Source organism: Antechinus flavipes, chromosome 3, assembly GCF_016432865.1.
Source record: "Antechinus flavipes isolate AdamAnt ecotype Samford, QLD, Australia chromosome 3, AdamAnt_v2, whole genome shotgun sequence".
Taxonomy (NCBI): Eukaryota; Metazoa; Chordata; class Mammalia; order Dasyuromorphia; family Dasyuridae; genus Antechinus; species Antechinus flavipes.
The window spans coordinates 239,374,078-239,400,436 of record NC_067400.1 but is presented as its reverse complement, the minus strand read 5'-3'; the positions used below and the strand labels follow the sequence as shown (position 1 = coordinate 239,400,436).

At 31.3% G+C, this 26,359-nt stretch overlaps 1 protein-coding gene across 2 annotated transcripts in view; it reads left to right on the top strand.

The window, feature by feature from the left end:
- The window catches only part of SAMSN1 (SAM domain, SH3 domain and nuclear localization signals 1), a 57,595-nt gene extending 31,541 nt beyond the window's left edge, over nt 1–26,054 (top strand). For both annotated transcript variants that reach the window (XM_051984747.1, XM_051984746.1), the window contains 7 exons: nt 2,459–2,530; nt 5,796–5,951; nt 7,773–7,902; nt 9,870–10,021; nt 13,458–13,661; nt 17,901–18,051; nt 25,052–26,054. In XM_051984747.1, coding sequence (XP_051840707.1) covers nt 2,459–2,530; nt 5,796–5,951; nt 7,773–7,902; nt 9,870–10,021; nt 13,458–13,661; nt 17,901–18,051; nt 25,052–25,251 — 1,065 coding nt within the window. In that variant the 3' untranslated portion in view covers nt 25,252–26,054. The remainder of the gene's footprint in view (nt 1–2,458; nt 2,531–5,795; nt 5,952–7,772; nt 7,903–9,869; nt 10,022–13,457; nt 13,662–17,900; nt 18,052–25,051) is intronic.
- The last annotated feature ends 305 nt before the right edge of the window (nt 26,055–26,359 follow it).

Here is a 26,359-nt window from a genome sequence, read left to right as displayed (position 1 = left end):
TTGTGTCTACAGTGCCTAGCACATAGCAGTCACTTAACAAATTTTTGTTAGATGACTTCTAAGTTTTTCTAGGTTTAACTATCTTCACTATGCAAATGACTAACAAATATATATGCAGTTTACTTTCTCCCCTGAGCTCCAGTACTCCATTTTCAATTGCCTATTGGACATTTCAAACTGAATGTCCCAAAGCCATGTCAAACTCAACATACGCCAAACAGAACTCATTATCATCTTATACAAACTCCCTCCTCTTACAAACTTCCCATTTTTCTCAAAGATACTTCTATTATTTGAATTTTTCAAGTTTGTAATTTTAGCATTATCATCGATTTTTTCCTCTCTTCTATCTCTCATGTATAATCTGTTACCAAATCTTGATATTTCTACTGCCATGGGATCTCTTGTAATGTTTGGGCTAGCTTTCTGTCATAGTCAAACCCAGTCTCCTCCTTAGTGCAGGAGGCAGGAGAGCCACCACGATAGAATGTCTATCTTCCAGTCCTTCTTAGCCCTTTTGTACTTTAATGCAATTACATCATTACAGCATACTGAATATGTGTAAACTAGAGAACCATTATGTCACCATGCTAAATACTAAGTATATATGTGACCTAAGGAACAATCATCTCATCAATTCCACTGAGTTAATACCTTGTTTCAAGGATACTTGTTCAGAGTTCAGGCCCTTTACAATCTCTCATTTGCTCTTTCAACATAGCCACCACTTGAATTATCACCCTTCAACTACATTACTGCAACAGTTTTGTAACTGGTTAGTTTCACTTGTGTCTCCTTACTTCAACCCATTTTGCATGCTGTTACAAAAGTTATTTTCCTTCACACAGATATGACAATTTTCATAAACGTATTACTTAATAAAGTCCAATAGTCTCCTATTGCCTTTGGGATAAAATTATCTCTGTTTTGTTTTTAATGTCCTTCATCAGTTGATCTTCACCTTTTTTCCCCCAGCCTAATTATATGACTCTCCCAACAACACTTTTTGAGACAGCTAAACTGGTCTTTCAGTTTCTTGGGTACAGCACAGCATCTCCCACTTCTGTTCCTCTGTACTGGTCATCACTGGCATCTACAATGGATGCCACTCTTTTCACAACTACCTCAACTAATCCTTTCTCCCTTCAAGATATAGTTCATGTGCCAACTTATACATGGAGCCTTTCCTAACCCAACCCTTTCCCCCTCTCTCTCTATTTTGTATTTTACTACTTTGTATTTATTTGTATTTATCTTCTTCATATATATGTAAATACACACATATATCTTTATTTGTTAGTATATATACACACATACATAGCTATTTGTGTTTATCTTCTTCATATGTACATTATATATATATTATATATAGCATATATACAATACATATATATCTTTATTTGTATATATACATACTTATACACACACACACACATATGTTATATAGAGATGTCTTTTTTTTTTTTTTGCTATTGTTCTTCTTTGAGAAAAAGGACAGCCAGCCATATACTATCTACATATACACATATAAACACATATCATGTGTGTGTGTGTATGTGTGTGTGTATGTATGTAAAGGATAGTCTCTCAAGTTTTCTTCCAGATCTAAATCTATTATCTATATCCTAATTCTAAGATCTTATGATAATGAGTTGGAAACATTTATATATTAATCCTTGTAATAGGAAGTGAAACAAAAGGCTCCCAATGTTTAATGCAAAAATAAGATAAATGCATATGGGTTAAGTCTTTAAAGTAAAGTGAGTTTATTCTTTGACTTTAGACAACTGCCACACTTTGCTCTGATTCACTCTGGGCACATTTGATTCATAGCTTTGTATTAGGTAATGGAATTCTTGAGCTATATTCACAAATTACTTGAATACATGTGGATAGCTACCATACTTTGGTTTCTGTAATGGTACAATTGGCTATTAATCTCCAAACTACATAAGAGATTAGGCTAATTATAAGGCATGGACTCTTGGAGAATTAAGCACTCTTTAAAAATCTATTCTCAGGTTACCAAAATGTCTTCATATTAAAAACATCCTTTCTGATGAATGTGAGCACAATTAACAAAAATTCTTATTGAAATGTTAGTTCTGAACTCTGAAAAAATTATGGAGGGGTGGTGATTGAAGTATTTACACATTGAATGTATTTGTTCATTAATTCTCCCACAAAGAGTTAACTATTGGACAGTTAGAATAAATTACTTGGTTTTTAATAAATACAGGCTTTAACATTAAGCTCAAAAATAAATTTTGCTCATTTTATTTATTAGGTGGTAGTAATTCTTTTAATTTGAAACTATTGCATTCATGAGAAGGGGAAAATCATCCTGTTATTTGCAAAAGACAAACTTTCTAATTATAATCCATCTCCTATATAATATTTTAACTTAAAAAAAATTATAGCTGATAAATTTATTTCTGTTTTCCTTTCTCATTTATAGCGTAGCAGCAGCTTTGGGAATTTTGATCGTTTTCGAAACAATTCCATATCCAAACCAGAAGATTCAAATGAGGTAAGAATAATTCAGTATTTCAGTTAATTCACAATCTTATTAATACACTTCACAAGTGCAAATTACAACTTTTTTGCACTCTCATTGCATGTTTGTTTGCTTTTCGTTTTGCTTATGCGATTTTGTAAACCCTTCTCAGAGGATCTACTAAATATATTAAACAGTCTTTAGTTCTAGAAATATTTTGTGGAAACCAATGCACCAATTAGGCTGTTGTTATCTTTCTTTTTCAATTCATAAACAGTTTGCTTATTTTTTTCAATCATATATGTTTCTACATGGTGAATATGCTTGCCAAAAAATAACTTCTTTAATTTATTGAGATTGTTATACAGACACATAATCAAAAATTAAAAAGCCTACAATATTAGCTGGCAGCTTTTGTAAAACACTATAATTTCAATTACCTAAATAAGTATTGGTTGACTATGCATAGTACAAGGCAATTTGCCAGATGATAGCATATAAATACTACAAAAGAAAACTAGGAAACTTTGGAACTGGGGCAAAGAACATAAATTACACCTAGAGTAAGCAGCCTGAAAAATGCACTCAGGAGTGGGATGGCAGGGGAGAGAAAGGTTGAACATGATGGGAAAGAGAGCTACCAGAATACTAGTTCCCATTGATGAAAGGAATGGGTACCTTGAACTGCTCTTGACTAGGTCAACTCAGGAAAAGAAATGCACTGACTTCTTAGTATTCTAAATAATCATTCTTGATAAGTGCATATTAATTTTAATTATTTCTTCACACTTATATGGATATCCAATAGCAGATCCTTTGGGTGAAGAGACTGAAAGAGTGTTTTAAGCAAATCCTCATAAAACTCAGAAATCATGAGAAAATATTCAATCTGTTAAAACTGGAAAGAACCTTAGAGATTACTTTGTTCAAATTCCTTATTTCATATAGAGACCAAGAGTCTTTTAGAATAGACACTAGAATCTAGGGTTCCTGATTCTTAGTCTACTTCTCATTTAGTCAGATTGTTTGAAATTTGATCTTCTGAGATTTTACTACTCATTTGGCTTCCAAATGAAGACCTTCCTGAATAGTGATATGATGACTCAAACAACGTGAATGAATAGGACGGGTGGCCTCTTTGTCTTTGGTACACTCTGACCCCAAATTTATCCTTCCCAAGGAAGATAATCCAATAGACTTTTGGGGAAAAGGAGATTGTACCAGCCCCAACCTTAGGTGGTACAACATGTGTGGAAGATGGTAGATGTATTTTCTCTGTCTCTTCTCTTTCCCTCCATCCTTACCTTCTTCTCCTCTCTGTCTCTCTTTGTGTCTCTGTCTCTGTTTCTCTCTCTCTCTCTCTCTCTCTCTCTCTCTCTCTCATACACACACACACACACACACACACACACACACAGGAATTTTTTTTTCTCCCTTAGACTGTGTTAGAGCTCAGATACTACCAGCCTCTACTCTCTCCCTATCTTGACCTAAAGAAGGGAACTACAATTGATCAGCAATTTTGGTAATTTTCTGGGTGATTTTCACTATATTATATAAAACTCCAAACCTCTAACAGTTCTGCTATGCCTTAGCCTCCACTTTTGCCTTTTTCTTTTAGAGGAATACAATTGCCATCAATGTCTTTTAATTTCCCAATATGAAATAAAACCATCCCATCCTATTTCCAGCTCTAAGACATAGCCTCTGCCCTCAAAAGAACTCATAATACATTTATGGAGACAGGACATGTATGTAAAAAGATAATTACAAGTTTGTATGTAAAAGTCAAATAAGTGATACAGAAAATAAAGGCAAGTGGAATTCAGAGGAGGAGAAACAAAAGAATCGCTTTATTAAGTCTAAAATTAAGTGCAATGGGTCTAAAATTTCACAAGTCCGTAATCATATACAAAATATCAATCTCTGATATAACATACCAGAAAATGCCTTTAAAGATTAAACTGTGAAAATTAGAAATAGAAACACCTTGGTGTTTTAACATAGCTACTTTCTGATATTTTTTATTGTTAAATGTTAAACAGTTTTCTTATAAGGAAACATAACACTGAAGAATAAAAAATTGAATTCTCAAATATGAAATTGTCTAAGAGGCACGGTTGAACCAGGAGTCAGGAAAATCTGAATTCAAATCTGTCTTTTGAATTTCCCAGATTTGTGATTCTGGGTAAGTCACAACTTTTCTCTGCCTCAGTTTTCTGATGTGCAAAATGGCATAACAATAGTACCCAACTCTCAGGGTTGTTGTGAATATAGAATGAGATACTATTTGTAAACTTTAACTGCTCTGTGTAAATGGTAGTTATTATTATTATTATTATTCATTCAGGACTTTTGGAAGAATCTATGAACATTTTTATTAGAATAACTTCAGAGTATAATTGAGACTATAAGAATTAGCAAGTTAGATATTATTTTAGCTTATTGGATTTTGTTAACTCTTCTGTAACATTCATCATAGCCAATTTAGAGTAAATCTTAAGAAAAACTTTAGTACCTTTCAATTATGCTGTTAATTATGTCTTTGAAACTTCCTCTTGTCATTCTTTAGATAGTTCTCGAAAGATAAAATCCCTGAGACTGTAGGTATTCAAATAAGAACAAATGGCCATCTGTCAGGATACAATTAATTTTTAAAGTGGGAGGGATGATAAACTCCAATCTCTAACATCCTTTCCACTTCCCAAATTCATTTTCATGGAACTACATCTGCCATTACATATTTGTTGAGTCACCCTCTCTTAGTGTAACAGGAAAATGGCAATGATTTGTGAGAGGTTTTTAGCTGAATCTCACTTTTTAATCAATGAATGCCAAGACTATCTTGAGCTATGTAAGAAAGAGTCATATATCTTTACTATCCTTTCATAATGAACATCAGTTTTTCACTCTCATTTTAGAAATATTTTCCACTCTTCATACGGATACCATGCTTACTTTGTAAACTGCCTAGAATTTAACTTATCCATCTAAATAGTTTAAAAGACTGAAATGACCAGTTCAAAAATTAGCTAACCATATACTATATACTACAACTATAATGAGGTAATTTCAAGGTATATTCAAGCCTTTAAGTTAAAAACTAATTTTTGAGATTGTTGTATTGATAACTATGGTTGGGACACTTAGAGATGTGTAGGTTGAAATATAATTCCATTTCTTGAAATTTTAGAAACTATCTACAAAAATGTATATACAAATATTCACAAGCTAAAATTTCTAAGTATTGCTTTAAGAGTAAGACTCTTTATAATTGTGGTATTTAACATTTCTTTAGAAATGTGAAGAAGAGGGGATAAATGAAGGTGGAGAGGAAGAATCAGCTAAAACTCCAAATAACAGCAAAAGTCTAGGCAAAAAAATGCGGGCTATTTCCTGGACCATGAAGAAAAAAATTAGTAAGAAGTACATCAAAGCCCTTTCTGAGGACAAGGTAAGTTTAGTCTATAAAACAGTAGTTTGGTTATGGAAGTATTCAATGCACTTTTTTTATAGTTATTGATAATAAAATACTAATAATACCATGTACAGTACTTTGTGTTTCACAAAGTACTTTCACATCTATTTTTCTCATTATAGTCTCTAGACAAAAATAAAAATAAAAAAAAACTAATATACTTTTCAAGGTAATTGAGTCTGAAGAAAATTAAGTAGCTTGTCTAAAATCTCACAGTTAAGGAGAGAATAAAACAGATGTTGCTCAAGTACTAGTGAAAGTATTCATCCCTAATAGCAAGATATTCTAGACTATAAATTCATTTAATAATAATAAGCCACAATTATATAATATACCCATGTTTCCAAAGAACTTTACTCATAATAGTCCTGTAGTATAAGTATTATTTATCCATTTCATCTATTTTAAAAACTGAGGCTTAGAGAAGTGATATATCTTGCCTCTGACTACACTGCTAGTAAGTTTCAAAGACATATTTTAATTTCCACTGTTCTGATTCCAAATCCAGCATTCAGATTTTACTCTTTATTCTTCCATTTTTCTAGAAGAATGGATATTACTACCTTTTGTGAGATAGATTGATTGCCTTGCCTATCATTATACCAAAAAGCTCTGGACCTAACACACACAAGTAGAGGTACAAAAAGAGAATAGGTCAATAGAGGAATTAGCATTCTCTAATCGTATATCCCAAAAGCCTTAGTTTTGCTTAAACTTTAATACCTTAATAGCTTTGAGCTTTAATAGTTTAAAACTGTACTATCTTTGTCCTTTGAACCTAACCTATTCCAAAAAATAAAATAAAATAAAATTGTATCTATGCTTTTGAGACACACTATAGTCTCTGTGATACATTTGTCAGGTTCCTTGAGCATAATTTTTTATGTGCACTAAGAACTGGGAGCTATTTTGCTGACTGGGTACTTAATAGTATCTTTCAGTCAGATAAGTATATAGCTGCAATCAATCCACATAAAAGCAAAATTGGGTGAAGGCACTAGAGAACTTCCTTCACCCAGCCTCTGTTCAAAAATATATTCAAATGGTCTATAGAAATAGATATATATATATATATATATATATGTATTCTATAAGATGAAATTGTATTCAGATAAACATCACAAAGTTAACATTTTATGCAAGTTACATAAACCTAAAAAGTACTTGAGATAATTTCAAGAAAAAGGAAACATATTTTGAAATAGTTCACCTTTCCTAATTTTAATTATGTAAGATTTGATTTTCCCTGGTATAGGTCAAAGATTCAAAGTTTGGGATAAAAATTTTGAAGAGTTCTAGATAAATAGTCTTTCTTAATTGTAAAAAAAAAAAAAAAAAACCAAAACTCTGAGATAAAACAATTAGGAAAAAATTTAAACTTTTTTGAATTCCTGAACTATAGATTGTTGGTAAATAAATTAAATAGCAAAAATGAGGCAACATAAACAGTTTAATTAAGTGTAGTTTCATCAGAGATATGGCTGTCAATACATTTTACTTTTCTATTCAAATATATTTGACAATATGTCAGTGCTAAATTACAACTGCACCATTTGAGTAGGAATTTCATATTAGTACTTCAAATGTATTTCAAACTTTTCTTTTAGGAAAAGAAATTGAGAAATTAATGATAAAGTCATGTTCTATGCTGCTAATATTATATTCTTAAATGTATTAATTTTAAAATATGACTTGATGAATATGTGTTGTGTTTGTGTGAAAGAGGGAAAGAGAAAGTTTGTATATTCTATAGTAATATTTTTCTCTGTACTTACACTGTGATATTTGAAAACAAAGGATGAAGAGGATGAAGAAGATACTTACTCATATAGAAACAGTGACCCAGGAGTTGCCGCTTACACTGAGAAATTTCCTCTCAAAGGCAGTGACTCCATGGACAGTATCTACAGTGGTCAAAGCTCATCCAGTGAGTTCAAAGGAACCAATAAGAAATACTGAATATGTTAAACCTGAGAAGTTAATTTTAATGGCCTTATATATGTGAAGAATTAATTTATTTATCAAATTAACTATGAAAATCATAGATATTTGGTAATGAAATAGAAAAAAATAAAATGTGTTAACTCTACATCAAGTTTCTACTGTTAAAATTATACCTGATAGATTGTTAAAGACACATTTGTTTCAAAACTTATAATGCTATGAGAACATTTTTGTCTTGAAAATTTGTGATTTACAGCTTAAAGCTTTGGAACTTCTTTCCATATTAATTTTCAAATTTCTGTTTTGTATATTTAGAATAGAAACAATTATCTTGAACTATGGCTTTCTCTTTATTATTCATATATAGCACTCAAATGCAGCATTTTTTAATTGGTCATCCCCTGCCTGAAATGCATTCTCTCTCCTCATGTATTCCTCGAAGCATCCCTCCCTTCCTTTAAAAATTCAACTCACGTAGCCAATCTATCACCATTTCCTGTCATTTCTACTTTCACACTCTCTTTGCTATATGTCCATTTCTTTCTATACACAAATTTTCACCTTAAGAAAGACCTTCATCACCTCACATTTGGAATTTTGTCTTCTCCTTGGTCTCCCTTCCTCAAGACTGTCCACTCCAGGCTATTATGCACTTAACTGCCAAAGTGATTTTTCCTAAAGTACAGGTTTGGTTTGACTATGTCAACCAAATATTAAAAAAAAAAAAAAAACCTATAAGATCAAATATAAAACCTTTTCTGTGGCTTTTAAAATCTTTCACAATCTGGATCTGTCTTACCTTTCCATTTCTGATGTACTTTGCTTCTAAGATCCAACAATACTGACTTTGCTATTTCTTGGATAGGATACTTCATCTATACTTGCCTTTTCCTCAGTTGTGCCCAGAACTTGCTCTCCTCCCAAATGATTCTTATCTTCCCTGATTTTATTAACAGTCAGCTTAAATCCTCTTCTAGATAAGGTTTTTCTTCTTTCTCACCTTCAATTTACACTAAACCACTACATAGTTGTGCACATGTAGTTTGAGGTTTTTTGGAACAGGGACAATGTTTTTGCTTTTCTTTTTATCCTCAGTGCTTAATACAGTACCTGCAAAATGCTTAACAAATGTTTGTTGATGTTCTGCTTGAGCTTCATTCATTCTTCCTCCATCCCCATCTCCAGCTTCTACTAACTTTCATTCCTAATTGCTTTGTATTTAACCACTTTGTAGGTATTTCCTTTATATTTATTTGATATATACTTACATATAAACACAGACAAAAATGTGGGAGGTCATGATCAGTAAATATAACATTTATTTAAAGGATAATGGGATAATAAATTTTTGTATGGAATTTTGAAGTGTTTGGCTTGGGCTTTTGTGGATCCATTGAGGATGAACTGATAAACTTTCATGAAGAAAAATCACCCTTTTGTGTTCAATCTATAAAAGGAACTCTACATCTGTCTGAGTCTTTGTTGAAAAAAGAAAAAAATGAGCACAACTCAAAAACTAGTGAATCTTTTTCCTTAAGTGCCTGTACCAATAGATAACAACCAGTCTATCCATAGTTGATCCATGCTATCCCAATCCAATTTGTTTTATCCCGGTTAGATAAAATAGAATAAAAGTACCTACAAACGCTGACAACTATGAAAATGCATCAAATCGATGAAGGAAATCTCTGAACAATAATCCTTTAAACATAAGTGAGTAAATCTTTGGGTTAGTTATTGCAAGAAAAAGCAAAAGATAAGGAAAAAGTAGAAGAAATTTAAATTGTTAGCAGTTGATCTGCTAATTCATAATTAGCAGATAAACTGATATTTCTATCACAAGAAGTTTGTGGCTGATTTTTTTGGTATGAACCTTTTAAATTTGTTCCCAGATGATAGTTAAGAATGTTTATAGCACTATATATAATATATTATCTCTTATTTTATCAGGTGGAATCACAAGCTGTTCAGATGGTACAAGTAATAGAGACAGCCTTAGATTGGATGATGAAGTCCCATACACAGGGCCATTCTGTGGCCGAGCAAGAGTACACACAGATTTCACACCGAGTCCCTATGATACTGACTCACTAAAAATTAAAGTAAGTAAATGTTAAAATCTTTGTAAAATGTTATGGTAAGATTTATGTCTGCACAATCTGGTTTGGTATAGTAACTTCAGGTTCTTTGGATGTAAGATGATCAGAATAAAAAAGTTGAACAAAATACACATGAAAAACATGTATTCAAGCCCAGGAAGTGGTCTTCTGAATGATATTCTTTGAGAGGTGTTATTATTAACAAGCCTTTAATATTATTTGTTGATAAATTTTGTAAGTAATACAGTGATATGAAGGGTCTTGAGGAAGAGGGAAATTACCTTACCCTCTGGTTATTAAAAGCCCCTTCTAACTGCTTGGAAATATTTGATTCCCTACTGCTAATTCCAAAGTTGTAAAAAGGTTTAAAAAATTAAGTAAGGAAATATCTAGCACAGTTGCTACAAAATTTAATAAATGGATGACTTAAGATGAAGATTTCAAACAGAAATTGAAATGGAAACCAGCTCTGGAAGACACAGCATGAAAGAATGCCAGGAAAATTGGGGAAGATGTCACTAAGCAAAATTAGAGTTGTTCCTTCTGCTTGTTTTTTAGTTCATTGCTAAACAGGAGATAGAGGTCCCACTGAAGAAACACCTTTTGTTTGCCATTAATTATCTTGAAGTGTTCCTTCTACTCATTTTAGACTAAAGATTTAATCTTATAGTTAGATCAGCACACTTGCTTTCATACATTTTGTACTTCATTTCATTTTGCTTCTTTCTATTTAAGTATAAAGTTGTAACAGAACTATTAAAAAATCCTTTTGGAGTCTAACAGATATGATCCTCCCCACCTATGGGCACTGCCCTCAATAACAAACAGACAGATGACTCTAGTTGCAGGGGCATATTGATTGAGGGGAGGTGTGGGGAGAAAAAAGTGAGTTGAATAGAGGCACCAAACACTGAACCGTTCACATTGTCATGGATCTTAAGTGGGAGAAATGTATACTGTCAATTGTGTTATCCAGTTTAGAACATATGTTATCCTAAAAATCACTATGCTATGCTAAATTATGCAATAAAAACTATAGGGCTTATGAGAAAAATGGAGCTAGAGGCACAGTCCTGAAAAATTTCATCAGTGAAACATAAAAAAAAAAAAAAGAGAGAAACCATAATAAAATGGTAGAATAGTTTTATCCATGTTAAATGGTTAAAAAATATACAAATTCTCTAATGAATAATGGTTGTATTGGATTGCTGTTTGGCCTGCACCCCTATTCACATGACTGGGGCTGGCAAAGTTGAAATCCACAGGCAAGAGGACAGCTTCAGTGGAACATAGAAAAGACAATGGTAGAAGGTGAGAAAACAGATTAATCCTCCTTTCTTCACATCTCCTATTGAATCTGAGGATAGACAATAAATATAGTAGTTTACCCTGAAAAATGTTTGTTTGTTTGTGGAAGAGGGAGTCAGAAGGGATGCAGATCCTCTTCAATACTCAATACTTCCCTTTAGCATACACGATTTGATGTTTTTGAACCAGGATGTTGGGATGTTGTACGAGTATATTTTTAAATAGAAGATTTCACAAATGTGAAAGAATAGCAAAACACAATCTTATAAGATAGCACACTTAGTAAACTAAGTCATCTGGTAGTTGTCAGGTGCATGCATGTACATTTTGGATATTTGCATTCTTATTATTTCTCACAGATGAAATTGAACATAAGCAAATGCCTTCGTTCTCATTATGCTCAAATGGTTCACTAATATATCAATCACATTGGAACAAATTCTTATTTTCAAAACAAGTGTTTTACATAAGGGATACTTGCTTCCAAACTAGGAAGCTCTGGATTCAAGGCCCACCTCTGATGTGTAAAAGCTGAGTTAAGTTTTTTTTTTTTTTAACTTTTCAGTGCTCTAAGCAATTTACATGAAATTGTAGAGAAATCACTGACCTACATTGGTAAAGGGAGTTTCTTCCCTTAGGATTTTTCTATAACAAGAATTTACGAATCTGACCCCTACTCTTCTACTTTAAAATGTCTCCGGTAAGAGACCGGTAGGTCACTTAGTAACTTCTGTAGGAGGGCAGTCTACCTCTATCATTACTTAGCAACCTATTCCCATTACAATTTAAAACAAATCTATTTCAGTGAAGTGTGCCCTGCCTATTAATCAGCTTTAAGTATGAGTAGATTAGATTCCTAGCTGGGAGTTTTATAAGCTTTTTTCCCCCTTGTATTCAGATTGGGACAGTTGGATACATTTCATCATTTAATATTTATCACCCCAACTTGATCTTCACTGAAATGCTTCTAATGCCATATGTACTAAATTAAGCATTGAGCAATATGGCTGATACTTAATGTTCATAACTTTATTTTTATATTTTTTTTATTCCATGCAACCATATGGTGAATTGAAAGTGTTTAGATGGTTTAAATTTTTCTTTTCCAGTTGGGAAAGATTGAACTAGGTGAACTCAAAACACTGGCATAACAACATATGTTCATCTCACCACCAAAACCACATATGGTTGAGACCAATTTGGAGGGAAGAAGGTGAAATTTTTCTTTGAGGGGAAAACCAGTGCTACCATGTGAGGAGTCTTATATAAAACATTGGTTGTGCTGCTACATATGCAAGGAGACAAACATCAGGCATCAATCAGAAGGTTATCAGTAATAATAATAATGCCTTTAAAGTTTACAAACCACTTTCATACGCTATCTTATTTGAACTTTACAATAACAATGTTATTACATATATTACATCACAATAACAGTGTGAGATAAGTTATTAGAGATATTATGCTTATATTTCATATAGGAAAAGAGTTAGAGATTCAGTAACTGGCCAAGATCAAAGAAAGATATATGGGATCCACTTTTATTGTCTGTAGTGCTGCTACTAACACACATCATAAGTTATAAATGGAGCATAAAATCTTCTGTATCATAAGACATGTTTTTTTAAAGAGGAATCTAATTTTGAAATTTAAAAAAATCAAAAAAATTATCTCTAGTTATCTTATGAAAGAAAAAGTCATTCATATTATTTTATCTCTTACTATATTCAGTGTCTCTATTTGCTACACACACACACACACACACACACATATACATTCAAAATAGGTCTTTATTAGTTATTATCATAAACATTCTTATAATAATGTCTTTTCATAGGTCTTGTGGGGGAAAAAAAAACAAAACAACAAAAAACTGTATTTATTGGATGATATAACCATGACTATCATTACCTTCTACAAATTTCCCCTTTGGTTCTCTTCCTTCACTCTTGTGAAGATTCCTTCACAATCTTATAAGATTGTGTTTTGCTATTCTTTCACATTTATGAAATCTTCTATTTAAAATGAATAACAGATTTCACTGTTACTGTCTCAACTTCTACAATGAAACAAATTCTGATCCACAGTTTCAGAGTTGTTTAATCTGATTTGAAAATATCTTTACTTGCAGAAAGGAGACATTATAGACATTATCTGCAAAACACCAATGGGCATGTGGACAGGAATGTTGAATAAAAAAGTGGGCAATTTCAAATTCATTTATGTGGATATTTTGGAAGAGGAAGCCACACCCAAGAAGATAAAAACATACCCCAAAAGTAAGAAGGCCAAACCACAAACTGTGCAGGAATTCTTAGAAAGGATTTTGCTTCAGGTCAGTAAATATATTTTCATTTGATTATTTTTTTGGCTTATGGATAATGTAGGGATTCCATATTTATGAACAGCTGCTAAATTTAAACTAAATTGAGCAATTCAGGTCCCAGTTAATTACTATTAGTCTATAATGTTGATAATCTACCAAAATATTATCTTCATTTTTGTTTTCCTAGTGATAATATTGCCATGTAAACTCTATTCTTGCCATTCAGATCCTTACTTGCATAAGAATTATATATTCAAACTGTAAATATTGACTCAATTTGGCAGCTACATCTATCTTACTTGAGAAATATGGCAAAATAAACATTTGTTTCCTTTAAGTGACCCTTTGCTGTGATATTTCTGGGATAAATACTGATGGAAGACTGTGTGACTAGAGAAACTCCTGAATATCATAAATAGTGAGAGGCTGAGAGAATGTATAAAAACAAATGTTATTAAGAATAACTGATATTTCTAGATCATGTTAAAATCCACAAAACTATGTATATGTGCATGTGCATATTTGTATGTGTACATATTGTTTATATATATATATATATGTGTATATATATATATATACACACACACACACACACACATGGTTTCAATTTATATATTTTATGAGGTATTTATTTCTTTGACAGATCTATGATTCCAATAATATGATAATTTTTTTCTCAATAGTGTGAGTTTCAATTCATCCACTTCTTATCTTTTGCAGCTTTTATCTATGTCTTCCCCTAAATTCTCCAGAGAGTGATGTTACTTAGGTCTCTTGAAACTATATGTCATCAGTTTTAAACTTTTCACATCAACTGAATTTATACAATTTATTCACATTAATTAAGTTTTATCTATTGAGCAAAAAGTTACTAAAATTATAGTAAATATTTGAAAAAAAGCCTCTCAGAATATTAAAGCTGTCGAAGACTTTAAAAGTCTTCTAGTCTAACTAATCATTTCATCTTTCAAATGAAGATTCTCTGAGGAAACACTTTGCTTTAGTCTACACAGCTAGTTAATAATGCTCCCTAGATTCTGATTTAGGTTTATCTCTTGGCCCTTTCTTTCAGTTATAATAAACTGCCTAAAAGGGTCTTTATTGACCTTTGAAGTTATGGTGATAAATTTTTCTCTTAAAAACTAATTTTTTCTCACTATTTTAATTCTATTACTTTTCTAAATTTGATTCAACTATTCTCTTTTTTTTTTGAAACCTTAAAGTACTGCTTGTTTTTACATTTTCATATGTATGTGTATGTGCATATATATATGGATGTATGTGTATATATGTATACATATATGTATATATAAATATATATTTAAGCTTCCATTATTTTAAGAAAATATAACTGCTACAGTTAAGTTCTTAATCTATATGTATTGCTGTTGTTGAGATAAGTGCCACTTTAAAAGGACTTTTAAATAAATTGGCTCTAGCTTATGAGGTCTCTTTAACAATGAAAATTGTTATTAAACTACTAGAAAAATCATCCTGATATAAGCAAGTATAAATCTGATTAGATTGACTGCTTTTAATGTTTGTTTTTGTTTTGGTGAGACAAATGGTGTTAAGAGATTCACCAAAATCACACAACTAGTAAATGTTAAGTGTCAGAGATGAGATTTGAAGTAAGGTTCTCCTGACTCCAGAGCTATTCATTGCAACATTTAGTTGCCCTTTAGGTTCACTCTTTATTTTAGTTAACTTCTCATAAGAGAAATGAATGTTTCTCTCTTATATTTAATAACTAACTATTGTATTGTATTGGAACCAAGATTTTCCCCCTTTTCTGCTTTCTCATGCAGAAATCAATCTGTATCAATATCTTTAAAAAAGATTTACTTTTGCATTTGCTGAGAAAGGTCTGGGGAAATATTGATTCTCCCTGTTACCAAAAAAGGTGATATGAAAATTGATGTCTCTTTGATCAGGATTTGAGTGACCTAAGTCAAGTACCCTAAGACTCCCACTTTAATAAAGTCCATTTTCCATTGTGTTAAGTAATCAGAGGTGATGGGCATCCTTCAGGAACATCTAGTCTTTGAAATGTATATAAACTGTGAGCCCACTTCCATCAGGGGACTTTAGTCTAAGAAGGAAAGTCAAATGATCATCCTTTTATTAATAACGTACTGGCTTTATTAATAAAATCATTACACAGAAATGTTGTCTCAAACTTTTTAAATCATCACACATAAGATGATCTGGTTTTATGCTACACGAAAGCAGTATATTTACTATTTGAAATTTAGCTCTTTTGCTGCTCTTAAACATTTCTTGCCTAGAAGGGAAAGACACAAGCTTATTGTAACCATAAAATAGTTTATAATAAAAATGTATCAAAACCGTATTTTTGCTAGTCAATAAGCCAGTCAAAGCACAAGTAATTATTAAGTGCCTATCATATCAGGCACTGTGCTATTTATAATTCTCCAAGTCTAAATTGAATAATATTTTCTTCCCTGTTTAAATTCAAATAGAAATGAAATGGAGAAATTAAATTTTAGCTCGTTCCCTAAACCAAGAAAAATTCTTCAAAAAGACAAATTCAAATTGATGCACATATGTAAAAATCCTCCATGATTAATCTTATGCTAGAATTATCCATCCATGTTGATGAAACAGAATAATAAATTAAAATTTTCTATTATTAGATTGTATAAGTGTTTATTGTTAGAATTAAAATATCAGACATAGTTACAAGTAGGTTTAACAATGAAGCATAATACTTTAAAACATATATCATCTGGACAGAAGTAGCTGCACCCAAAGAAAGAACACTGGGAAATGAATATAAACTGTTTGCATTTTTGTTTTTCTTCCTGGGTTATTTCTACTTTCTGAATCCAATTCTCCCTGTGCAAGAAGAGAACTGTTCGGTTCTGCACACATATATTGTATCTAGGATATACAGCGACATATTTAACATATATAGGACTGCTTGCCATCTGGGGGAAGGAGTGGAGGGAGAGAGGGGAAAAATCGGAACAAAAGTGACTGCAAGGGATAATGTTGTAAAAAATTACCCTGGCATGGGTTCTGTCAATAAAAAGTTATAATAATAATAATAATAAACATATATCGTCTTTTCATTCTTTTTCTAATCTCTTGAATTTTTAGCTCTTTTAAAATAAACAAGTTTGTGTACCAGAACTTGTAATCATCATTCTCACTTCTAGATTTTTAGATGCCATTAAGTTTCTCAAAATAAAGTTCAGTTAATCTGATAAAGAACTCTTAAATTCTCTAATCTCATTCACGTCCAAGTTGAGAGCTTACAAGTCATTATTAAAAGTAGCCAACCACATCCCAAATCTCTATAGTATTTCATATAGGTGTACAGGATTTATATATTTCATATATGTTCCATATTCTCTCCACTATATAAAGTTTCAGATAAATCTACTTGAAATCTATCATCTCTACCATTTCCCTTATGGCCATAATATACTCCTTGTGTAATAGAAATACAAAGGGCAGTTATAAAATTCTCATTTGGTACAATAATAGATCTGAGTTCTTTAATCTAGGATTCATATTATTGGCTTTATACAATCCTTGCTCCAAAAGAGCTGCATTCAAAATGAGGTAATTGAATCTATCCCTTGGGATCCTTCACAGGTAATAAAATAAATTATTTTCACCTCAAATCTCTTATGAAATATAATCTACAAATGGTACATTCACATAAAAAGGAAGAAAGAAAAATAACTTCTTTCTAACACATTTGGGTCTTAATCTAGTTTTGGAAATGAAATTGCATGAGATCACAAGCAGAATTATAACCAGTAATCCCAGAATTTAGTACAGTCTCTGACACATAGTAGATGTTTTAATAAATATTCATGGAATTGAACTGAAAAGTCAATTTCATGGATAGCTTGATGGAGAACATGAGCTAGGAAGACTTCAGAAACAGCCATATAGCCCACTTTCTTTTCTACTTCTATATTCCATTGCACTTTTATTCTACTTACCTCTCTCCTGAAATTGGCCTTCTTCCATTGTCCCTGAGGGGTAGGGACTGGCAGAACACTTTGAGGATTTTGAATGACTCGGGAAGAAAAAAATTCCTTTGAATGTCAATTCTACAACTCCTACCAAAACCCAAGAAATCATATTTATACTGTTTATAATCATTGTCTGCACATTCCAGGGATGTTAAGAAATGTGCACATAAAATTACATATATGTACATATATATACAAAAACATACATGCTTAGGTAAATTATTTTTTCATCTAGGAATATATTTCAACACTTTTGCTAAATGGTTACGAGACCCTGGAAGATTTAAAAGATCTAAAGGAAAGTCATTTGATTGAATTGAACATTGAAAACCCAGAAGACAGGATGAGATTGCTATCAGCTGCTGAAAGTCTGTTTGATGATGAAAGTAAGTTACCATAGTTTTATTTAGCTGAAGAAGATAATCATTTCAAAGTAAAGTGGGACATCACTGCACATAAAGTCATAACTGTCTTCATAAGAATCTTGTACATTAATCTTCCCTCTAAAATCCAAACACACAGAGACATTTCATAGTAAAAATAGACAACTATATTTCTATGCTAATGGTGTTTATATATCACTAATTCATTATAATCCAAAACTTATCAATGATCATTATTCTTTCAACTGCTCCCAAAATAAGGAGTCATAGTTCAACATATAAATGGCAGTATAAATGTCTTTTCTTTCCTTTTCACCTTGTCCTTGTAGTTTTCTACCTGTTTGAATCATTTCAACTATCTGGGTCACAGTTTTCTTTATGTAAAAAATGAGGGATTTTGGACTACATAAAAAATAGAATACAATGAAAAACAATAAATAATTTTATTCAATAGCCCTCAAAATTCATTCTTCATATTTGTTGGAGGATCTATGAATCTAATTATGTTATTGTTTCCCAAGTGCTTTTATTATATAACACAGAAAATATCAACAGAATGAAAGGAAATTTTGAAAACACCTTGTCCAAGCAAAAGATCTGGGGTTGCATCCTAAATAACTTGCCTAGCAAAGTTTAGTGTAATCCTGAATGGAAAAAAAAAAGATATTTAACGAACTGGAGGACTTTCATATATTTGTAACAAAAAGGTAAAAACTAAATGGAAAATTCAATATAAAAGATCTGGAAGAAATATAAGGAACATTAAAAATGAATTATAAGGTACAAGTCAAAATCAACATTATCAGTATTCTTAAAACTTTATGATTATTATGATAGCTTGAAAGAAATGGTGAGGCTGAGTTTTGTGTGATGGGATGATCTAAAAATAAAAATTGTGCAGAAAAAGGTAAAGGGGATAATTGTAAAAATGAGGCATGAAAGTAAGAACACAGGAAGCAAGTAGGGATAGAGAACTGGTAATGTTGGAACATTCCTCTCATCCAGGTTGAAGGGAAAACAAGGTCTTCTGAAAATGGAAAGAGATGAGAAAAATGGGAAATAGGGTGGGGGAAGGAATTTTAGAGGAATTTTTAGATTATTAGCATTTAGAAAGGGGAGAAAATGGGGAAGAGACTTTTGGAGGCCTGTGTTGGTTAAGTTAGGAAGGAGGAAGGAAAACTCTTTAAGGGGTTAGTGGAATAGAAAGTGGCAGAGTGAGAAGAGAAGAGAAGGAAACAGGGATAGGATAAAAAGAGAGACTGATCAAGAAACTAATGAGGAAAAATAAGATGGAAGAAATTTCACAAAATAACTTCGAATATAAGTGGAATGTGGTAGCAAATTTTGTGGTGGCAAAAAAAAAAATGGAAATTGAAGGGATTCCCATCATTTGGGAAATGACTATACAAATTATGGTGTATGGTTGTGATGGAATGCTACTGCACTATAGAGAATGATGAATTCAATGAACTTAAAAAGCATGGAAAAATCTGCACAAAATGGTGAAGACCTAAGTTAACAGATTTAATAGAATATTTTATACAATAACATTGTGTATATATTAAGATACGATATTTAAGAATGACTTTGAGCAATTATCATTTTGACTATTGTAAATATACAAATTTTAAATAAAGGGCATATGAAGAAAGATGCTATCTTCATCCAGAGAAAGAAGTGATAAATAGATGTATGCATTGAATAATTTTACATATATGTACACATATATTATATGTATATGTATGTATGTGGGTGTGAACAAATATGTTTGTGTCTAATGAGAAACTATTAAGATATGGTGGGGGAAGAAGGAAGGAAAACATTTACATGATTATTTTATATTTAGAAAGAAGAGCAAGTTGTACATAATAGATTTATAATTTCATGCTCAATTACTTTTTTAATAGTATGGAAATACTTTTTTTAATTCCATAAATTAAAAATAGAATTAGCAATACATTTTGTGGGGGAAAAAGAAAACATAATTTCCTTCTAATTAGAGATGTTTTTCAAATGTTGAACTGTCATTTTATACCTGGAGAATATACATTTCAGAAACAAAATTTTGCTATAACTTGATTTACAGTGGTGTAGAAATGAGTATGGGGAATTTCTTTTTTAATTTGTCCAACACTGTCTCAAAAACATGTCCTGTACTTATACCACCTCTATGTTTTTGTTCATTTTTTCTCTGAACTTTTTCCTTTTCTTCTTAATGCGCTAAATTTCTATCCATCCTTTAAAGTTCAATTCAAAAATCACTTTCTCCACAAAACTCTCCCTTATAATTTTAGTTGCTAATAAACTTCTACCTTCCACCTTATATGTTTTAGGTTGAACTTCTCTAAGACAAATTCTAAGTATATTTTATAGATCTCAATGTTGATATCTTAATTCTCCTAAATTCTTTAATAGCAGGGACTACTATCTAAACTTTCTCTCCCTCAGAAATATACTATGTGTTTTGCACACAGTAGGAGCTTAATAATTATACCTTTAATTGAATTAATTACTACAACAGTCTTCATTTAAATTCACTATAATTGCATATATCTCTTGAAGCTCTCCTGTGCAAAGAAACATATTCTATATAGTCATGTTTTCTCTTTCCACTACTTTCCTTCCACACCTAATTTCTATCTTGACTCTTGAACAAGGATTCTGTTTCTTGTAAACATGGTTCCTTCCAAAATATAGTGGTTTTCTACATTTGAAAATGAGAAATTCCAATTTAGTTGATTTCATAAAACCCTAAACATTTGCTCTAAAAAATCAATAAAGGAAATGTCTAACATTCTGTATTAAAATATAATATATATACACATATGTATATATATAAATTTGTATATGAATTATACAAATACACATATAGTCAAGCTGAAATAATGCAAAAAATGCAAAATGCAAATTAAAAAAAAATCAGATGTAACTACTGTTTGTTGTCAAAAATTTAGCCAAAGAACTGGTATTTCATTGATGCTTAGTCTAGCATATAATCTGAAGTTGTTAGAATATATATGTCAAAAGATGTACATTATATATTAGACTATTCTTACTAAATACCATTTGTCTTATATTAAATTACACTTTCCTCAAAAAATAAATAATGGCTTTCATTTGCTGATAAGATGCTGAGTTCTGATGATTCTGCTCAATGCAACAATAGTATCTACTCTATGTATATCTTATACTACTATGCTAAAGATTAAATATATACCTTTGGTATGACTTTAGGGATAAAGACAGTGAATATATGGCTGCATAAAACTGAGAGGCTGTTTTTAAAGCTAAAGTCAAAAGTTAAAAATAAAGAATTTGGAGAAGTATAGCTCAAGATTTTGCCCATCTATTTTATCTCACAGTTGATCAATACTATTGTTTTGTGAAATTTCTTCTTTTCTTGCTGGTTGATTATAAGAATGTGTTTGCTTTATTGAAAACAGAGTTGTACAGTCTTTTTTGGCCTTGATGATACTACTACTTGAAGCTTTAGGAAAAAGTAAAAAAATATTTAATTAATCATGAATTCACTTAAGATGATTAGCAAGAACTATGGGGTATTAGGGTAGGAGATCATGTGGGGGGGGGGGAGAAGAAAAAAGAAAAATTTGAGAACTCAAAATAATTTATTTTTATTTTCCCACTCCTACCAAAATATATGACATTTTCCCTCACTATAACCTTGAGGATATAAACAGGATGACTCCCCCTGCCCTGTGTTCACACTTTAGGGGGCAAAAGGGGTCATTTCTTGACAGATCATACAGATGATCACATATTAGTCGATAAGAACATTTAATATGGTGTTAGTGCTATTGCAGGATTTAGCTGGAAGAGAGAAAGAATTCTGCCAACCTCCTTTGGGAAAGAAATAATAGTGTGAAATTCTGAGTTTTGCATTTATATTGAATGAATATTAATGAACTTTATTTATTGGCTATCTCATCAAGAAGACTAGTTAAATTTAAGAGAATTTGGGTATTAAATGATACTCAAAGTTTAGTGCAAAATAGACAGTGTCTGGTTTATTTTATATTGCAAATTAATACCAATTTTTTTCCCCTTTTAAACTGGTGAATAATTCACTTGCTTTGATAACACTAAAAGCATCTCATAAATATTCCTGTTATATTACAGTTAGGGCTATTTTCAGGCAATGTAGCATAACAGAAAAAGAGCTATACTTGAAATCAAGGGACTTAGGTTTAAGTCCTAGCTTTGCTACTTATTTAGATAAGCCAGTCATTTAATTAACATTTGTTTAGCATTAGGTGACTCAGTGGATAGAGTGTCATCTGTAGAATTAATTGTAGTTTGTGTGTGAGAGAGACCCTTCATTTTCCTTAGTTCAAATCCAGCTTCAGAGACTAATTTTTTTTTGACCCTGGACAAGTTATTTACCCCCTTTGCATCAATTCCTAATCTGTAAAATGAACTGAATAAGAAAATGGCAAACTATTCCAAAAATAGAAAAGGGAATGGCATTCCTGTCTCTCTGCCAAGAAAATCCTCAATGGGGTCATGAGAAGTCCTTCAAGACTGAATAAAAACAACACTTGCCAAGCATTATGCTAAATATTAGGGATACAACAAAAAATGCAAAATTATATCTTAATGAGAGCATTCTGGGGAAATGATGGAGTAGGTCAGAAAATTCCAACCTCTCCAGATCTCCTCCACAAATGAGATAACATAGTACCTAGGCAATATAGAGCAGTAAAAATAAACAGGAGTAGAGACAGAGCAATGATCTTCCTGGGATAATCGAAAATAATCGAGTTTGGCCATGTGAAATATAAACACCTTTAGGCCAGTTCCATTGAAACATCAAGAGGTGGTACCCAAGACTAGCTGGGTTGAGAGGTAGCCTCAGCCCCAACCACAGAAATTTTTACCTCTTAGACAGTGTGGGGAGTCAGGCATCTGAACAGGAAAAGATTGAGGGAAGGAATTTCTGCTGATGAGACCCTTGGTGAGAAGAAATCAGTACCCTGTGAGAGTAGAAGTAGTAGGGAAGGTATGCTGCTGGCTATGGACACTTAGAGGAGGGTGGAGTTCTTATTTCTGTTTTAGGCCAGAAGGAAGAATTGAAGGAGAACCAGAGGACAGAGACATCATTTTGTAATCTCCAGGATTACAATCACAAGCTTCTCTAAATAAAAAGAAAAAAAAAATGAGCAGGAAAAGGAGAAAAAAAAAATCAAAACACAAAAAGTTACTATGGAAAATAGAGAAGACTAGGGGTTTGTCTTCAAAGGAGGATACTAAAGCCAAAACAAAAAAAGAAAGAAAGAAAAGAAAAAGACTCTTCTACCCCAAAGAGCAATGTCAAATGATCCTCTGCCAAAATAGAAGAATTTAAAAAAAGATGTTAAAAGATCAAAGGATAGAGATTGAGGAAAAATTTTAAATAAGAACAATCCAAAATGAACAAGGTTATGAGTCTTAAAGAAGAAATGAATTTTTAAAAAATTAAAATTGGGCAAGGGGAAGCCAGTGAAGTTATGAGATTAAGAAATAAGAAAACAAAATATAAAGAATAAAAAATAGAAGAGAATGTGAGGCAGCTCATAAGAAAAACAACTGATCTATAGATCAAGAAGAGAAAGCATAAGAATAATTGGACTTTCTGAAAATTACAATAAAAAAATCTTGAGACAATAATACAAGAAATAATTAAAGAAAATTGTCTTAAGTGTTAGAATAAAAAGGGAAAATAGAAATAAGAAAAAAAAAACCATCCATCACTCATTACCTGAAAGAGATCTAATCAGGAAAATGTATAGGAACTCATAGACAAATTCTGAAACCTCCAGGTCAATGAGAAAATATGAGCAACAAGAAAACAAAGCAAAATAAATTCAAATATGGCAATGCCATAATTAGAATCATACATGCCTAACAACAGCTACACTAAAAGACTGCAGGTCTTGGAACAGCATATACTGAAGAACAAAAGTTGAATTTTTTTTTTTTACAGCTGAAAATATCATACCCAGTAAAGTTAAGCATAATCTTGAACAACAATAAAAGAAATATTCAATGAATTGCCAGATTATCAGGATTTTGTCACAAAAGACTTGAATTTAATAGAAAATATAACATACAAGATCAAAGAGAAATATAAGGTAAACATAAAAGGCTAATTACAAGGAACTCAATAAGGACAAACTGTTCATTTTCTATTTGTGAAAATGTAAAACAGATTAAGAGTAATTATACAAATAAGATATGAGAGGAAGAACTGACACAGAAGAATTACATGGGGGAGGAAGACTTACAATTCTGAAACTCTACTCTCTACAGAGATGGGTTAAAGAGTGTATAACATACATATATAGAAGAGTATAAAAGTCCAAATTAAGAAAGAAATAAGATGAAAATATATGAGTGAGGAAAGAATAAGGTAGAGATTTTAGAGAGAACCCTACTCATATCAGATCAGGGTTAAAAAGGAAAAAAAAAAACTATGCTTAGAAGGTGAAGGAACAGCAAAAAAGGAGTTCTTGAAAGGTGTTTAGTTTAAAAGGAATGACATTATGTGGAGAGTAAAGAGAATGGGATAAAGAGAGAACAATATATATATATATGTTTGGAAAGTTATAAAAAGTCTTCTAAATTCAAATAGAAACGAGAGGTCAAGAGAAAGGGTTAGAGGAGAAGATAAAGGAGATTTTCTTGGTGGAAGTAGGTTAAGAAGTAGGAGGACAGGGTAGTAGATAGAAGTAAAGCAGAGTAGTCAAGTGAGATAGGAAACAAGATTCATATAAACATAAAATAAAAAGGAGTAAAATTTATTAGGATAAAAATAAAAACAAGTAAAAATATCTTCATTATCTGATCTCCAGTATCTTTTTTTTGTGTTAACTAAATGCATTGTTTGCTTATTGCAATTTTCCTTTTTTGATAGCAATAAAGTAATAATAATTCAAAATAATGATTACCTCAACCTTGACTCTTCAAAGGTTCAACTTGGTCTAATTCTTGTCTTTTTTATTTACAGTTTTAGAAGAAGAAAGTGAACCTGCATCCCTATCTTTAAAGCCAGACATCACTTTTAACAAGTCACAGTTCAATGACTGTCCAAGAGATTCTGGTTGTTATATCTCATCAGAAAGTTCAGATAATAGCAAAGAAGACCTGGAGTCTGAAAAGCTGTCTAGTATGGTAGACAAAATTACTATCACAGAATCAAATGATTGAGCCTATATTTTTCAACATTATAAGTAAATCCAAAGATAAAAGTAATAGTTAGTAAAGATATTGTGAATTGTGACAGTTTTCATAGTCAATAATCTTTGATGATACACAGCAGATTTTATTATCTTTATGTTTCAAAATTCTGGTTTAACAAAAGAACCTTCATTGTTAAATGATTTGTAGACTATAGCTGGGAAAAGAAAATAACAGGAAAATATGTTTCTTTAAAAAAGCTTTCTACATCAAAAAATTATTATCCTTTATGCATCCCCAATTGTTGTAAATAGCAGCATATGTATTTATTATTTTAAATGCTAGATGTTAATAGCTTATTGTTCCTTATTCTTCATGTCCCTGATGTACATGAAACTTACCTTTAGAAGCATTTTACAAATTCATTATATTAATATTTGACCCTTAAGAAAAAGCAGTACAACCCTCCATGCCTACCAGTTACAAACTGATGTGTGCAATTATAGTAATGAATAGTTATAACACAGACAACTGCTCATAAGCTTAACGATAAATCTCTTGTCAATATTCCTTCTTTCCCTACCCCTACTTCAAACAAGTTGTTAAAGCATTTTACTCGGCATGGTTTATATTTTTAAATGATTTTAATGATCTTTTTAATTGTTAAATATTTACCAATTTTTTAAAAGAACTAAAAGAGATTTTGCAAGCATAACCTTTAATAAAATTACATCTAATGTAAATACCATTGATGTTGTCCTAAAATATTCACACTCGGTATCTTTTATCTCAAAATTGTCTTAATGTTGATAATAAATGGAACTATGTGATAATTATATTTTCCAGGCTGTATTCTTTATAAAAGATTCAGTAATGTTTTGAAATATGCAGAGACATTTTTATAGAAATATGATTATTAAATCAACTTACTGATTTTTCTATCATGCATCCTATATTTCACTTTTGTATCTAAGATATTGTGTTTATCCTTTAAAAAGATTACATGATAGCCTACAACATTTAGTAGAAAGTAAATATTAAATAGAAATAAGTAAGATCTTTAAAAAGGTCATGTGTTGCATCTATACTGAAAATGAAGGAGAGAAATGCATCTATGTTGAAAATGGAGGAGAGAAAA